We start from the raw sequence: 17,940 nt of genomic DNA on the forward strand, positions 1-17,940 counted from the left end.
TCTTATAAAAAAAATAATCACCAGTCTCACGGAGGATGCAAAGATGAAAGGAATGATTCCTTATCACTAAGTGTTCCCCAGATGTTTCCATTTCCAGATAACATTATTCTGACTTCAGAATCTACCTGAGATCTATGTGGTTGCCCAAAGGAGATCAGCATACCAAGAGACAAAGGAAAAAAGTCAAGCAGATAAAAAAATGTCTATTACTCAGATTATGTCATGCAATTTGAAAGATAGCCCACTGACTCGGTCCATCAGTGCATACAACTTAGTCTGATGACAGGGGTTCTCAATCTTCCCCTCCACAGTCACATCCTAAATTGTGACAGAGTTGAGAACACAAGTATCAGGATTCCTAACTCAGTATCTTGTTCCTCTATTCCAGGCAGAATCTGGTCAGACATAAGATTCCCATCTGAAGAAAAAAGCCTAAGAACCAATGACCTAAGTCTGAAGAATAGGCAGAGGAGTTGATTGGGATCAGACAGGACAATTCCAACAACAGATGATTATCGCTGACTTCATTCTCTTTCCTTCCTCATCTTTTTCCTTGTTTAATGTAAGAAAGATGACTTTATCGGGGCAGCTAGGTGGCGTAGTGGATAAAGCACCAGCCCTGGAGTCAGGAGGACCTGGGTTCAAATCTGGTCTCAGATACTTAATAAATACCTAGCTGTGTGGCCTTGGGCAAGCCACTTAACTCCGTTTGCCTTACAAAAAAAAAAAAACCTAAAAAAAAAAAGATAGCTTTGACTACAGCAATTCACCATTTGAAACTGTGGAGGACCAGATAGATCCTAGGCACAAAATGAGAATGATTACATGCTGATGAAGTCTTCTGGTTGACAGAGAAGTCAGAGGTATCAATAGAGCAGGAGTTCCTAATATGAAGTCTGAGAACAAGAGAAAGAGAAAAAGAGAGAGAGAGGAATATAATTCAACATAAGTGGTTTCTTTTTTTTTCTTAAGGTTTTTGCAAGGCAATGGGGGATTAAGTGACTTGCCCAAGGTCACACAGCTAGGTAATTATTGAGAGTCTAGAGGTTTGATTTGAACCCAGGTCCTCCTGACTCCAGGGCTGGTGATCTATTCACTATGCCACCTAGTTATCCCATAAGGAGTTTCTTTTAAAACCCTGTCCATTTTATCTTATGCATTTAAAGACTTATTCTGAGGAGTTCAGAGTCTCATCCGACTGCACAAATCCAACTGCCGAAGAGATCCATCCATGATAACAAAAACTCTTACATAGAGGCTAAGCCAGAATCAAGTATGAATAGAAAAGGTTCAGTTTTCTTGTTCTTACTCTTGCAGCTCTGTAGTGAGGGGATAAAAATGCTATCAGACTCCAGATGAGGGGAGAAGCAGCTTCATTCCCTTACTTCCCTACCCTGCTCCTATGTAACTATAAATGATATCTGTGTCTTGTGTCTGCTATGTTTATTCTTTCTTGAACTCGAGTGAATGAATGAATATCTGGAAAGGAAATAAACCTGATTATGACTTTGTTGAGTTTAAAAGGCTGCAGATGAGCCATCAAGGACCTAAGATCTAGCACTGGTAAAAGAGTTTGATGGCAACTCTAGCAGTCAAGTCTGGTAAGGAGACAGCTCTGCAGAGCTACCTGCGCAAATGAGAGCAGCAAAAATGCATCAGCCCAACAGCCAAGATAAAATATCCTGCATCCAAGGGAGCAACTCGTCCATTGGTTGTCTTACCCCAAAGTAAACCAAATAAGGACTCCTCAAAGGGAGAAAAGGAATCCCTTGACCACAGTCTGCTTCATGTATTTCAGTATCTTTATGCTTCAAGTTGAGCCCTCTTTTCTCTACAACCAAGTGTAAAGTGTAAAGGGTAAGGTAAATCCTCAATTTGGGATTAAAAGATTAAATTCTTTGGTCATTCCTATATTTCAATGGGGCCAGTTAGGTGGCACAGTGGATAGTGCTAGCCTCGGACTCAGAACTTGATTGCGTTCAAAACTGACCTCAGACACTTAGTTGTATAACTGTTTGCCTCAGTTTCCTCATCTGTAAAATAAGTTGGAGAAGGAAATGGCAAATTGCTCCCAGTATCTTTGCCAAGAAGATCCCAAATAGGGTCAAAAAAAGCCAGACACAAATAAGATGACTGAACAAGAGCAATATGTTTTAAATTAATAAACTGGAGGAAATGGTGCTCTTAAAGAAGTTGCAACTGCCCTACCCAAACTGCTAGTACAAGTTGGGGGTTTGGAAGAATGGGTGAAGGAATGCTACATTGTAAAGAGGAGTGTCTTGGCCAGAGAAAACATCATATGACTGGATATACTGCAACCACATGAATACAAATGTAATTCATTCATCCATAAAATGGAGAGTAGAATGAATCAGAAAGCAAAATGAAATATTTAGCAACATGAAACACAACAGAGATTCATACAGAATAAAAACCAGGGGTTGAAAAAGAATCAGGGGACGGCTAGGTGGTGCAGTGGATAGAACACTGGCCTTGGAGTCAGGAGTACCTGGGTTCAAATACAGTCTCAGACACTTAATAATTACCTAGCTGTGTGGCCTTAGGCAAGTCACTTAACCCCATTTGCCTTGCAAAAACCTTAAAAAAATCAGAAAAGTTGGGGGAAGACAATCATGTTCTCAGAAATGGCAAAAGTAAAGGTATTCAATTGGATTTATGACCCATTCCGATTCTGTAATGTTCCCTGTAATGATGCATGACAACCGATTCATTGCACAGGAATTCTGTACTTGAATATGCTTGAAGATTTCATCACTTCCTCCTGATGTTTTAAGGGTACCGGTAGAGTTGTCTGACTTTCCACCTGTCATCATTCACCTTTACCATAAAATGAACCTGGTTTCTCTTCTTAAGATATAATTTCTTAGGGGTGGCTAGGTGGCACAGTGGATAAAGCACCGGTCTTGGAGTCAGGAGTACCTGGGTTCAAATTCGGCCTCAGACACTTAATAATCACCTAGTTGTGTGGTCTTGGGCAAGCCACTTAACCCCATTTGCCTTGCAAAAACCTAAAAAAAAAAAAATTCTTTTTATCTTTTATTCCTCCTATTTGGAATTTCTCATTGATTAAGTGTTATCCCTAGGCAACTAGGTATGTCAGAGTGGACAGAAAGCTGGACCCAAAATAAGGAAAACCTGAGTTTAATCCATCCTCAGACTTTAGATTAAGATTGCTGTCCTCTATTCTCAGAGGACCAAAATGACATTACCAGGTTAGAGTTAATTAGTATGTCCAACTCTGGCTGATCAGACCAGACAAGCTTGGAAGGCTCTACCACCGGTCGGGCACAAATATTTCATGTGAACATTTGAGGTGTATTCTTTAAATTTGCACATCTTGTGTGAGTTACCTTAATTTTGCTTTGTTCTTAAGAACACAGCACCATTTTTGATGAGGGCATGTCATGTTAGCTGTCCTGTGACAGTGGCTCCCATCTCACATAATCAATTATAAAGTTCTTCAGAGAGACCTTGAGAGTGGGGTTATATTGTTTCTTCTGATCATCATTTCAGCACTTGCTTGCCATGTGTAAGAGATTGGTATAATAGTCTTTTTAGGTAAGCATACATTTGGCATTCAGACAATGTGGCCAGTCTATTGGAGATGTGCTTTCTACAGAGGAGTTTGAATATTTGGAAATTTAGTTTGAGCAAAAAACCTCAGTGTCTAGTACCTTATCCTGTCAAGTGATCTTTAGAATCTTCCTAAGACAATTCAATTAGAAGAAATTCAGTTTCCTGGCATGGCAATGGCAGACTGTTCGGGTTGCACAGCCAAGTACTACTACTTGGATGACCTTGGGAAAATCTCTTAACTTACTTGCCTCAAGTTTCCTCATTTGTATATCTCCATCTGGTTCTTCCTGATCTCATTTGGGGTTTTTCTTGGCAAAGATGTTGAAGTAGTTTGCCATTTCCTTCTCCAGTTTATTTTACAAAGGAGGAAACTAAGGCAAGCAGGGCTATGATTTACCCAGGGTCACAGAGCTAATAAATGTCTGAGGTCAGATTTGAACTCAGAAAGACTGAAAAAAAAAAATGATGTTCAGGACCAGGGCTCTTTCTAGTATATTATTTCAAAGAATCTTTTTTTTTTTCAGGTTTCTGCAAGGCAAATGGGGCTAAGTGGCTTGCCCAAGGCCACACAGCTAGGTAATTATTAAGTGTCTGAGACCGGATTTGAACCCAGGTACTCCTGACTCCAAGGCCGGTGCTTTATCCACTATGCCACCTAGCCACCCCATTTCAAAGAATCTTGAATGATTTTAATATGAAGATAAGAGATACTTTGCTGAAAAAGAAGAGTGGCTAGGTGACATAGAGGATAGAGCACCCACCCTGGAGCTAGGAGGACCTGAATTCAAATCCATCCTCAGATACTTAATACTTACTTAGCTGTGTGACCTTGGGCAAGTCATTTAACCCATTACCTTGCAAAAAATTCAAATAGAAAAAAGAAAAAGAGCACATAAAATGACATTTTACTCAACTACTTTTTCATGTTCCAACATGATAGGATCTGGTATCATTCTTCAGTCAATTGTGAATTAATGAAAATTGTGAAAAATATGATACATTATCAACTACTACTTGTGAAAGTATGAAATTTTTCCCAGTTCAGTTAGTAAATGAGCAAAAAATATGAAGTTTTCAGATAAATTAAAGCTATCTAGTCATTTAAAAAATATTCTATATCACCACTGATAAGAGAAATATAAATTGAGCCAATTCTGAGGTATCTCACACCAATCAGACTAATAGGGCAGAAAAATAAAATGATGTAAGAGAAGGTGGGAAAATTGGAATACTAATGCATTGTGGGTGGAGTTATGAACTGATCCAACCATTCTAGAGAGCAAATTGGAACTCTGCTCAAAAGGCTATAGAACTGTGCATACCCTTTAATCCAGCAATACCACTATTATGATCAAAGAGATCATAAAAAAGAGGAAAGGACCTATCTGTACAAAAACTTTTATAGCAGCTCTTTATGTGGTAGCTAAAAACTGGAAATTGAGGAGATGCCCATCAATGATATAAGGAAATGAGTGAACAACATGTGGTATATGGAAATACTATTGCTCTTTAAGAAATAATAAGCAGGCAGATGTCAGAAAAACTTGGGAAAAAAAAGTCTTATTTCCCTACTATGATCTTTGTTTTAAAAAATTAATGAGAGGCGGCTAGGTAGCACAGTGGATAACGCACCAGCCCTGGAGTCAGGAGTACCTGGGTTCAAATCCGGTCTCAGACACTTAATAATTACCTAGCTGTGTGGCCTTGGGCAAGCCACTTAACCCCATTTGCCTTGCAAAAAAAAAAAACCTAAAAAAAATTGAGTAGGCACTCAGATCAGTAGGTACTGATATTATTGGTTGTCTTTTCTAGCATTAATAACAATCAAAGGGCGGTTAGGTGGCGCAGTAGATAAAGCACCAGCCCTGGAGTCAGGAGTACCTGGGTTCAAATCCGGTCTCAGACACTTAATAATTACCTAGCCATGTGGCCTTGGGCAAGCCACTTAACCCCATTGCCTTGCAGGAAAAAAAAATAACAATCAAAGAATTTTTCCATGTATTTGGTATCTTTCCTTCTTTCAGTTATCTTGTAGAGGAATCACTTGATATCCTTAAATTTTGTCACCTGCAACATAGATCTTCTATGTAAACTTGGTCTAAGTGGCTGCTTTCTCCATCTTTTGTTCTCTTCAGGGCCAATTTCCCTTCTATTAACAACATCTGGGACTGTAACATCAAAACAGGAGTTTCATTGTTTTTACTGGAAAAAAATTACTTTTACAAACCTTTTCCATTTTTTTGTGTCCTCTTTCAATACCACAGGGATGCTCTGGAGGGAGGAATAGGAATATACACAATGAAATTTAGGTGATATAAAAAATATCAATAAAAATTTTTTTGAACTATTCTTCAGATGACTTTACCTGAATGTCTTTCAAAGTGTTCTTTCAATTGGTTTTACTCTCCTGTTGATATCAATTTTAAGAGAGAATGATATTCATATTCATTTATCATACTTCATTTCAAGATTTTACAAACAAGTTTATAAATTCTAAACTGGTATTGTCTGTGTGTGGCATCCTTCTCTAACCATTTGGCAATTAGTTCAGATACGGACTTTAGCTGCTTTCTGAACTCTCTTAGAATTTATCAAAATAAAATTTAGACTATTTACTAAAATTACAATTGGCATCAATGCCATCTTTGTTGTTCATTTCCAATTTCTGATTTACCTAGCTCAAAATTGAGTTGTTTCAATTGTACATCATTTTAATCAATAATGGTTGTATTAGTCCATGGCTTCAAACAACAATACTTGAATTTAGTACAAACATTAAGGAAACCCCATAGTTGCACACTAAGAAAAAAAATCAAATCATGATGGGTCAAAGCTATATATAAAGTGTAATTAAAATATTGGACAAAAGGGACAGATAGCATAGGTACATAACAGGAGAACAGTTATTTCAGGTTGCTGTTAGTCATTTCTCAATCATGTCTGAATCTTTGTGACCCCTTAAGAGTTTCTTGGCAGATACAGGAATGATTTCCATCTCAAGCTCATTTTACAGAATAAGAAACAGGTACGCAGATGTGACCTACCCAGAGTATCACAGCTCATAAGTATCTGAGGCCAAATTTGAACTGATGAAGATAAGTCTTCTTGTCTCCAGGCCAAAACTCTATCCACTATGCAACCTAGCTGACCCCAGCTATTCCAGGGATGCATTTAGGCTTTTTCTGAAGCTAGCAATCTTTTTCTCAGTTTAAGAACTTTCTATGATCCCACAGCAAGGGCTTTCACAAAGAACTGCATACACAGGAAATTAGTGTCTGGGATTACTTTTTCAACAGTTCTTTTATGAATTTATGTCTCTCTCTAGATCAGTCCCATCACAGTGACACAAAAGAGACATAACCTGTTTGTTTATTCAAGCCTAAAGAACCTATCTTTCTAGTCTTCATTTTTCTTTAATCCTCTTCACGTAGATTTCTGTTCTTTAGAAACAACATTCCATATCCTATCCCCAAAGCCTTTAGCCAGGTCACAGTGCATTCTCTTCACTTTGTTCTTAGCAACCCTAATTTGCTTCAAAACTCTCTTCAACTGCTACCTTCTTTCATGGTTCTTTCCTGATTCCCTTCCAATGCTACTCCATCCCACCAAAAAGGCCTAAATTTATTTTGTGTGTGTGTGTGTGTGTGTGTGTGTGTGTGTGTGTACATGCTCATTCTCACAAGGCTGTAAGTTCCTTTTATTATTATTTATCTCTTTTATTTATGTGACAAAGAGGATAGAGTTCTGGTCAGGGAGTCACAACACTTGGGTTCAAACCCGCCCATAGACATTTAGTAGCTGAGTGACTCTGGCTAAGTCATTTAACCTCAATTGCCTTCGTTTCTTCCTCTATAAAAATGGATATACTAAGAACACTAATTTCCCAGGGTTGTTGTGAGGATCAAAGATCACTGAAAAACCCTCAGCACAGAGCCTGACAGGTAGGCACTACAGAAATTACACTGTAGGCCCTACAGCTACTATTATGATTACACTTAACAGTGAAGCTATTTAACATACCAAACTAAAATTTAAAAATCTTTTATTGAAGCTTTCACTATCTTGCATACTTCTTATTCACTGGAAATATCTAGATACTTTAAGCAAATAAAAGGGAAGAACAGTCTCTGACTTCTTTGAATTGGACTGAAGGAATCCTTAATGAGAATGAGAATTCACACCAGAGAAAACTGAACAGTCACTGTCTGCTGTCTCCTCCTCTTTCATCTGTACTTAGTTCTTTCTTTGTCTCTCATTTTCTTTGGACTTCTGTTTCTGTCTCTTTTTGCATCCCTCTCTCTTTCACGGGACTCTGTTCGATGTTTAGATTTACTGTTGCTATAATAGACATCTCTATCCCGTGATCGGCTGCGGCTTTGAGGTCTCTCCCTTTTTTCACTCTTACGTTTCTCTTTACAATACTCTTCTTCATGTCTCCTATGATGCCGTTCCCAATTGGAATCCTGTCAAAAGCAAATGGAGAAATTTACAGTTCATTTGGTAGATACTACCCACAGCATCCAATATTCAAATAGAGAGATGATCTCCTTCATTGAGAAATTCCCTCCATTGATGCATATTCAACATATTCATTCTTGCCCATCCAGTGTGCTCCAGAACCCTCCCCCCCAACAATTTGCCACGGAGGGTCCATTCAACATCCTGAGGCCTTTCTCACTTTCTTCTGAAGTCACAAAGACTCCAGAGATTAGCATCTTCTCCTGCTGTCATCCATTTCCTGATGATATATTTTACTTTTATTCTTCTTAATTCTACACTGAGTACATGTTGAAGTCTGTTTATACCTAACACCTGTGTAATATTCACTTTAAGTTCTTCAGAGATTGCAGTGTTTCACGTCTCATAAAAATACAAAAACATCAAAGAATAGTATTTTTATAACAGGATTTGTTAAAAGGAACTCAACCAGAACTAGCACAGAATGATCCATATATAGATATCTGTATTGTTCAATAGGCTCTTATATCCATACCAATAAAAATTGCATTAATAATCACAAGTAGCATTTCTGTAACTTTGGTTTCAGAAAGCGTTTACATGTGTTATTTCATTAGATCCTCAAAATAAGCCTGGATGGTAGAGCTAATATTCCCATTTTAGAGACTAAAAACTGAGACACAAAGAGATTAAATGACTTGCCCACAGCTACAAAGCTCAGATCTTAGATATACACTGACAAGAGAAACATCAGAGGCAAATTTTATTTCTTATTTCTAAACAATTTAATAAAGAATCAGTGCTTAAAACTAAGAACTAGACTGCTAAATTTAAATTAATACAAATCTTTATAACAAAAGTACAATCTTTTCTAGGTATTTATTCAAGATATCTCTCTGTATTTAAATCTATGACGTACACCTGTGATTTATCTTTCCTGGAAGATCCTGTGAAAAGTTTCACATCACAGAATAAAAGGGAGGATGGGACAAGTGATAAAGAACCGTTTTCTTTCTTGTCCTTTCCCAACTTCCACCCCCAATTTTTAAAATCTCGGTAAACTGGCAAAGAACTGAAAAGCTACAGTAACATGGGGTGATGTCAATCTTGATGGACTTACTCATTCCATCAGTGTAACGACCAAGGACAATTCTAGGCTATCTGTGATGGAGAACACCATCTGTATCCTGAGAAAGAACTGTGGAGTTTGAACAAAGACCCAAGACTATTTTAAATTTAGAAAAACTTTAATTTAGGAAAAAAATCCGTTATTTTATCATGTAATTTTGCTATCTCTTTAACTTTATTTTTCTTCCTTAAGGATATGATTCTCTCTCATCACATTCAACTTAGATCACTGTATACCATGGAAACAATCTAAGGACTAACAGACTGCCTTCTGTGGGGGGTGGGGGGAGGGCAGCAAATTAGGGGAAAAATTGTAAAACTCAAAATAACTAAAAAAAACAGAATGCTGTAGGTGATATAAGGCCAAAGTATTAAATGGTTTCACACAAAAAAGCTAAAATTTTCCCCAATGTCCTACTTCGATGCTGTACAAAACACTCTGAAAGGACTTGGCAATGGTCATAAAAGTTGACAGGAATACAGCAATTCAAGATTTAAAGTAGAGAGGCAGCATGGTGTAGTAGAGAGAGAGAGAGAGAGAGAGAGAGAGAGAGAGAGAGAGAGAGAGATAAGGCTTAAAGTCATGAAGACCTGGCTGGTGAAGAATCTGTAACTGATACACACAAGCTGCTTACCCTCTCAGTATCCCCAAGCAGTTAGAGAATTTAAGTGCTTTCTCATCATTTTCAATGTGATGCAGTAAAATGGAATCTGAAGTAAGAGATTTTAAATTTAAATCTCAGCTGTCACTTTACCTGTGGTGACTCCTAAAGGAGAATCCTTTTCTTTCTTAAATCTGCAAATTCTATTTTCCTCCTCTGCCAAAACAAATTCTAGCATTCTTTAGAATTCCTAGAAAAAACACACAGCACTATTCTGATCTAGCAATTTGGAAAATATCCAAAAATGTATAGATGTCATAAAGAAAGGAAATTTTATATTTTACTTAAACTATGTAGTATGAAAATTCCAAATCTTTGTACAAGGAATTGTGATTCTTTTAAACTTGCTTTCTTTTTCATTTTAATGTATTTAAAAACATGATAAACGTAAACATGGTAAACATCAGCAAATTATTTCAACCACGAAAAATGAGAATAAATGACATTATGTTCTTGTAAAAAGATCTATTTGATTTTAATGCCTTTTGTTTTTTAAATAGTAGTCATTTCTGGATAACTCCCCCTCAAAGAATACCTCCCCTCAAAATAAAGGAAAACACTTAAGCAAAACCAACCTACTTTAAGATCAAACCTGAACAATATATTCTGTCTTCTTTTACACTATTTTAGTCATTGAATACTTTGACCACTTATCTTAGTTATATATCTTTGTAGTCTTGTATCTTTGAAATGAAAACTTTATCAGAGGTATTTGGTGCAAAGATTTATTCTTACTCACAGTATCTCTATGTATTCTAGCTCTATTGATTTGTTTTGAGAGAAAGAAGGGGGTTTTCCAGGTGGGGAGGAAATAGGAATAGTCATTAGAATGCTTTATGTTATGTGTGTGTGAACATGTGATCAGTTTATGACAGTAGAAGTTGTGTTTAATAAATATAGTTTCATATCTTCCCCAATCTTCTGAATGTAGGCATTTTAGCGGTTGTTGAATTGTAACAAAAACTTCAGCTTGGGGAACAGTGAGAGAGAAAGGATGATTATACATTATTGGGAAGTGCTTGTTGAATGTGCTAAACAGGGTAATATTAGAACATTATTAGTCTGGAACTGTTATACAGATTGGTCGGAAAGAGGTTAAGATTGCAGGAAAAGTATTTGGACGATGTTCTAACATAAAAATGTCATGTGATGATTTCAGTGGTGGCAGTTTTCTCTAAACTGGACTGATTCAAAGAACATTTTAACAAATCATATTAATGCCAAGTTGCGTCAGTTGATCTACAAGTTAAAAGAAAAAGCATTTCTTCAGTCCCCAGTCTGTGTCACACTTTACTAAATGGCCATTTACAGAGAGAAAAACGTAAACAGTCCTTGGCCTCAAAGAGTTATAAATGAAGAAGGGAATGGAGGCCAGGAGAGGGTATTTTGGTTTGCAAAGCTGCTAGGACAGTAAATAGTCACAGGGAGCTGGCTGACACAATTCTTCCCGCAGCAATGATAGCACTGGGAGTACCACTGAGTATTCCTGAACTGGAAAGTAGAAAGAGGCAAAGAAGCCCCATAACAGAGTGAAGCCCAGTTGAGCCAGTCGAGAGCTGGATGGCCACAAGAAGTATTCACAAGAAGCACAAGAAGTCAAGGCTTCCAAGTATCAAGTTTTGGGGGAACTGCCAAGAAGATGACCAGGGAGTGAAAAAATAAGGGAAAGACATTATAACAGAGGAAAAAGAGTCTGCCACTGACTCACTCTCTGCCTAGGATAATTTACTTAACCTCTCAGACTCAGTTTTCTCCTATGCAATATGGGCTATATAAGATTGGCACTGCCTTATTTTGCAGGGTTGTAATGAAGAAAGAATTTTATAAACTTTAAAATAAAGTACTAGGTCAGTGTTATTATTTCTGTCTTTGGAAATATAAGAAATCCATGTCGTGATTATCAGAGACATTCAGCTAACTACATAATACCACTGAGGATGATGAGGAAGAGAAATCAGGATTAATTAGCCAAATAATTGTGACTGACTGTACTGAAAAAAGTATAGATGTTATTAAACAATAATCAAAATAAAGCTGTTGTAAGAGAGGTCTCTCTGGATAGGGGAGGAAGGCAGGGGAAATAAAGGAGACAAACACAAAAAAACAACACTTTTTAACATAATAGATATTAGAGATGTTAAAAAATAAAACACTCTAAAACCCAAAGTTCAATTCAGTTGAACAAGTATTTGAATGCTTATTGTGGGCCTAGGATTTTCCCCCCCAATGTTGAGACAGTTTCACCTACAAAAACAAAATATTCTTTAGTTATTTAAATGTTTTTATATATCTTTTCCTATGCATAAATATAAAAAATAGCCACCCTGAGACATGTTACTTTCATCTACCTGTGACAGGAAGTATATTGGCTAAATTGGAAGTAATGATGCTATGCCTTAGGGATTTTGTAAGATAATATTTGATCACCATGAGGAAATGATAGAGAAAAAGGCAAGTAACAGATTAAGAAAAATCACAAATATGAAACTTAAAAGCACAGTATATAAGGAATGTTGGGTTTTTTGAGTTTTGTTTTTTTTTTCCAAGGGGATAAAGTGACTTGCCCAAGGTCACAAAGTGAGTATTAAGTGTCTGAGGCCAAATTTGAATTCAGGCCCTCCTAACGCCACCTAGCTTCCCCCTTATATAAGGAACTGTTAACAATTCACAAAGGTTAAACTCAGGATGCCATCAAGACTATTAAGGACAGAGAATCTTCTTTTTCTGTTTTTTCTGTTATTCCTGAACTGATAGAAATTAATGAAAATAATTTTTAGCAAATCTTAAGTTTTAACCAGTTTAACTATTTTCATATGAGGTCTTCATACTCCTGGGAAGCTATATTGAATAATTAAGTTTTCCTTTTTCTCCTAATTTTCCTGAAACCAGCTGTCACTTTTCTTTTTAAAAACTTGTAAAAATATTTTATTAAAAGCATAATACCAAATATGACAACTCAATTTCAATACAGTAAGTAGCATAACAATTTTTAGTCACTATCTCTTTAGTCCTCTCATCTCTTGAGCACTTTATTATCTATCTCTTATATTACCATCCCCACAAAAACCATAATACATATAGTTTAGCAAAATAAAGTCATTAGTACCCAGACATACATATAATAATAAAGTAAAAAAAAAACATACAAAAAGATTATCAAAATATGATTTGGCAAAAATTAAGCTGGCCCATTTATACTGCAAACTTTTAACAAAAACCAAGTTTGGCATACAGTCAGCAATCAGTGTAGGGAAACCCCACTTATACAAACAACTAGAAGTTATTCAATAACTACTCTGCCTCAGAATTCTAGAAATTAAAAATGGAGCCCCAAACAAAAAGAAAAGCAAACCCTTAAAAATGTAAGCAAAACATGAAAACCACAACAGGAATTATAACTCATTATGCATCATCACCCTATCCTGCCATGTGACCCTACTACCTACGACTCATTTCCTGTAACAAAGGTGAAAATAATTTCAGTAGCTTAACCACCTTCAAAATGAAGGCAAGGGCGGAAAAATTAAATTTATATGAGTTTTCAAATTGAATATTAAAGTTAAGAAAACAAATAAAGAAGATCTAAAAATATGAGTCAGAACATTCTTACAAAATCATTCTCATAAATTAATAGGAAAAGATAAATTACATGTGAATATCTGTCAATAAACATTTAAGAAGCACTATGTGCATGCGCTAGGGATACAAAGAAAGACAAAAAGATGGTTTCTGCTGCTAAAAAAAAGCTCATAGTCTAACAAAGGTGACAACAGGCAAACAATATAGCAAAAAAGATATAGGTAGGAAAATGTGAACCAGAGGGAAGGCTCTAGGATAAAAGGAAACAGGTAAAGGCTTCTTATAGAAGATGAGATCTGACATGGTATTTGAAGGAAGCCAGAAGGTAAAGATGAAGAGGGTGGGAATTCTAGAATGGGGGACAACCAAGAAAAATACCTGGAATATTTAAGGAAAATCAAGGAGACCACTGTCATTAGATTAGAGTATGTATATGTGGGGGGGGGGGAAGGGGGGGTGTATAAGAAGTTTGGAATTGGAGGAAGGGGGGAGGGAGCTGATTATGAAAGCTGTGAATGCCAAACAGAGGATTTTATATCTGATCATGGAGATGAAAGGGAGCCACTAGAGTTTATTGACTAGGGGCAACAACATGGTCATATGGGAGTGAGTTTTAGGAAAATCACTGACAGCTGTGAAGGATATGAAAGACATGGCACGAAAATCAACCAGCAGGCTATTACCATCATCCAGGCATGAGGTAATAGAGGCTGTGCAAGGATGATGGCACTGTCAGAAAGAATGGGGAATAAACAAGAAGTTAAGATGGTGAAATAAAGGCCTAGTAATAAGATTGGATATATGGGGATGGGGTGGGATGGGGTGAGAAACAGACAGAAGTTGAGAATGACACCTGGCTAGAAGGTAGGAAGAAGATAGTACCCTTAACAGTAGTAGGGAAGTTTGCAAGAGGAAGAAGGTGTTGGGGAAACAATAATGAGTTCAGCTTTGGATATCAAGATGTCCTGCTGGAAATCAACAGAGAAGTTATGATTAGACAAGTATATTTGACAATCAGTAACATAAGGATAATAATTGAATCCATAGAAACTGAGATCAACAAGTGAAATAGTATAGAGAGAAAAAGAGAAGGCTAAGGTCAGAGCTTTGGGGACACTTTAAGGGTGGGACATCCATGAAGATCCAGAACAAGAGACTTAGGAGCAATCAGACAGGTAGGAGGAAAAACAAGATAAAGTAGTGTCATGAAAACATAAGAGATGAGAGTCGCAAGGAGAAAAGGATGATCCACAGCATCAAAGGCTGCAGAGAAGTCAAGGAGGATGAAGACTAAGAATTTTAAATTTAGTAATTAAGATATCATTAGAAACTTCTGAGAGCAGAGTGAATGATAAGGCTAGAAGTCAAACTGCAGAGTTAAGAGTGTGAAAGAATATAAAGAGTGGCTCTGATTGTAATCAATTATCTTAAGCAGTTTTGCCACAAAATGTAGGAGACAAATGGTTTAACAGTCCTCAAAGACAGATGGATTAAATAAGAGTTGTTTGATGAGGAGGAAGACACTGGCATATTTGTAGGGAAATGGGGAAGCCACCAGTGTGCAAGAAGAGTAAATGAGAGAAGAAGGAAAGAGAAGTGAGTGAGGATAAGAGAGGGCAATCTGCTGGAGGAGACAGGACAGAAGAGGGTCACTTGTATGTGAAAAGAGGTTAGGGTCATCTCATGTGAGACAAAAAAAAAAATGGAAACTACTGGCATGTTCAAAAATCCCTGTTCAATGATTAAATAATTTTCCTAGACTATCTTGTTTTTATTTCAATTAAAAAACACAAATGTAGGTTCACTAAAATTTCTAATCCTAATCCTGAATTTGGTCATGAGATAAAGGAAGAAACAAAGAAAACTATTAGCAGCTGTCCTGCAATCAAAAAATTTAGCCACATTGCCATTTATAAAGGGGGGAGGGGGATCTCAAGAGATCAAGTACTTTCCAGTCTTATTCTTTTTTTTAGGTTTTTGCAAGGCAAATGGGGTTAAGTGGCTTGCCCAAGGCCATACAGCTAGGTAATTATTAAGTGTCTGAGACCAGATTTGAACCCAGGTACTCCTGACTCCAAGGCCGGTGTTTATCCACTATGCCACCTAGCCGCCCCCCCAGTCTTATTTCTGCTACAAATTATTTGATTATTTAAGCTAATATAAAGAGATTTACTTAACCCAAACCAAGAGACAGTGATTATAAAAGCCATTGAGAGAGTTGTTTTAAGAAATCAAACAACAGGGGGCAGCTAGGTGGCACAGTGGATAGAGGAACGGCCCTGGAGTCAGGAGTACCTGAGTGCAAATCTGGCTGTAAGACATTTAATAATTACCTAGCTGTGTGGCCTTGGGCAAACCACTTAACCTCATTTGCCTTGCCAAAAAAAAAAAAAAAGAAATCAAACAATGTCAAAGAAATTGCAGCCTAAAAATAATTTGTTAGTCTAAATGACTTAAATCTTTAAATTATTTAATCATTAAAGGAAATTTTACATATCTATCAAACTTGATCAGTATTTAGGCCTGTTCCTTACAGATTCACACTAGCAGAATTTTGTACCCATTGGTCTCATTAACAATTTGATTTAGGTTGCTTCCTATCTAGCTATATCTATTTATGTATATATCTAGATATATCTGTATATGTCAAACATTGGAAAATATTACTTTTCCTAAAGCATAAGTCTAAATATGTCATCCCCTTCTCAAAAACTTCAATGAATCTCTATAAAATGAAATGAGAGCTTGATAGACTGGCACTTACTTTTTAGTCTCATGTACTACCACTCCCTTATATACATTTTAAATTTCAGACCAAGAGGATTATTCATTGTTTCCTGCATATACTTGGATGGGACTTTCCCACATTGCACCAGGACTAGATTTGGTGCTAGAGAACTTGGTTTCACATCCTGATTCTGCTTTTCATATATAAATTATTTTCTTTTTTATGAATGCTTTTGTTGTCCTAATCAGGGCAAGAAAAAGGCATTACAAGGATGGGGAAAAATAGGTTCTATCAGTATGTTAGTGAGAGGGACTAGAGCTGTGATTTCTTTAGTATATAGAACTCCCAACGGAAGACAGTCCTTTATCAGTACAGATTGTCCCTTCACTGTAATGTAGAGCCTTAGAGAACTGCCTAGAGCTTAGGAAATTCACTGGTTTGACCAAGGGTCCAAATCAAAGTATCAGAAGTAGGGTTTTTTGACTTTGAAACCTGTTCTTTATCCCCAATACCATAACCATACTCTCACAAGTGTTATATTTGTTTCAAACATATAATATAGTTATATATATAATTTTCTGGACCCATCTTTCTCTAGATATTTGAATACTGGACTTTATATGTAGAGAGGAATTAAGAATCACTAAGGAGATTTTTTTTCAGTACATTGTAATTTTTGATAAGGGAAAGTCTCTGGTTTCTGTTAAAGACTGCTAAGAGGTCTTCTGAATTTGTTGCAATGCACATTTTTCATGAAAACTAGACCCAGAATATGCAGGAGGCCCTGAATGTGTCAAGGATGAAGTTCCCCCTCCCTATCCCACTACTCCCACCTCCCTCCACCCCACCCCTACTGACCAAAAGAGTAATTTACATCCCTAGCTGGACACAAGATAGGCCCCAAACAGCCTGTGCTAGCCTTATGCAGCTGGGATTCTGGCAGATAAAAAGACCATCATAGCCTTGCTTCTCCCCTTCAGAAGGAGTTTTGTCCTTTTACCACCTTACTGCATCTTTCCTACTGCCACAAGATTTCTGGTATCTCCTCCTTCCTTAGCACTGCTGTTATAAAAAATGCAAATTTCTTTATGGATTGTGACCTCTTTGGGATTCATAAACCTGTTCGTTTTTCTTGTAATAAACCCAGTTTTCACCTAAGTTTTGTGAAGTTGTGATCGCCTGTTGACAACTCCTAGGTGAAGTTCCAGGTACATAACAGTCATTTATAATTTCTGACACAATAACCCACAAATGAATCACCCAAACACACTAAACATTCTGTGTTTGTAAGCCTGTGATATAAAATGATTTTTAGAACTGTATTCTTCAAATGTTTTTCCTTCATTCTTGAAGACCATGACATCAGGAAACTAATGTCATAACATGCAGGTGAATTGGAAATTGGATTAAAGTGTGTGTGTGGGAAGGTGCTAAGTCACCAGCCTTACTTTCTCTTCTAGAACTATCTGGTCCAGTGACTGGAGATGGCCCTTGATGCGAAGTAATCAGGGTTAAGTGACTTGCCCAAGGTCACACAGCTAGTAAGTGTCTGCAGCCAGACTGACCTCAGGTCCTTCTGACTTTTGGGGCTAGTGCTCTAGCCACTTTACCATCTAGTAGGGCTGTCAGGAGTCTCAGTGGATAGAGCACTGGCCCTGGAGTCATGAGGACCTAAATTCAAATTCATCCTCAGACACTTGACACTGACTAGCTGTGGGACCCCTGGGCAAAGCCATCTCATCATCTTGATTCATATATGACCACTGGACCCAGATGGCTCTAGAGGAA

At 37.1% G+C, this 17,940-nt stretch overlaps 1 protein-coding gene across 1 annotated transcript in view; it reads right to left on the bottom strand.

The window, feature by feature from the left end:
- Window positions 1–7,817: 7,817 nt before the first annotated feature.
- Window positions 7,818–17,940, bottom strand: part of PPIL4 (peptidylprolyl isomerase like 4) — a 44,391-nt gene continuing 34,268 nt past the window's right edge. Inside the window, exon 13 of the mRNA XM_074187801.1 lies at window positions 7,818–8,060. Within this exon, the coding sequence (XP_074043902.1) occupies window positions 7,821–8,060 (240 nt within the window). The 3' untranslated portion in view covers window positions 7,818–7,820. The remainder of the gene's footprint in view (window positions 8,061–17,940) is intronic.

This window comes from Macrotis lagotis, chromosome 5 (assembly GCF_037893015.1).
Source record: "Macrotis lagotis isolate mMagLag1 chromosome 5, bilby.v1.9.chrom.fasta, whole genome shotgun sequence".
NCBI classification, from domain to species: domain Eukaryota; kingdom Metazoa; phylum Chordata; class Mammalia; order Peramelemorphia; family Peramelidae; genus Macrotis; species Macrotis lagotis.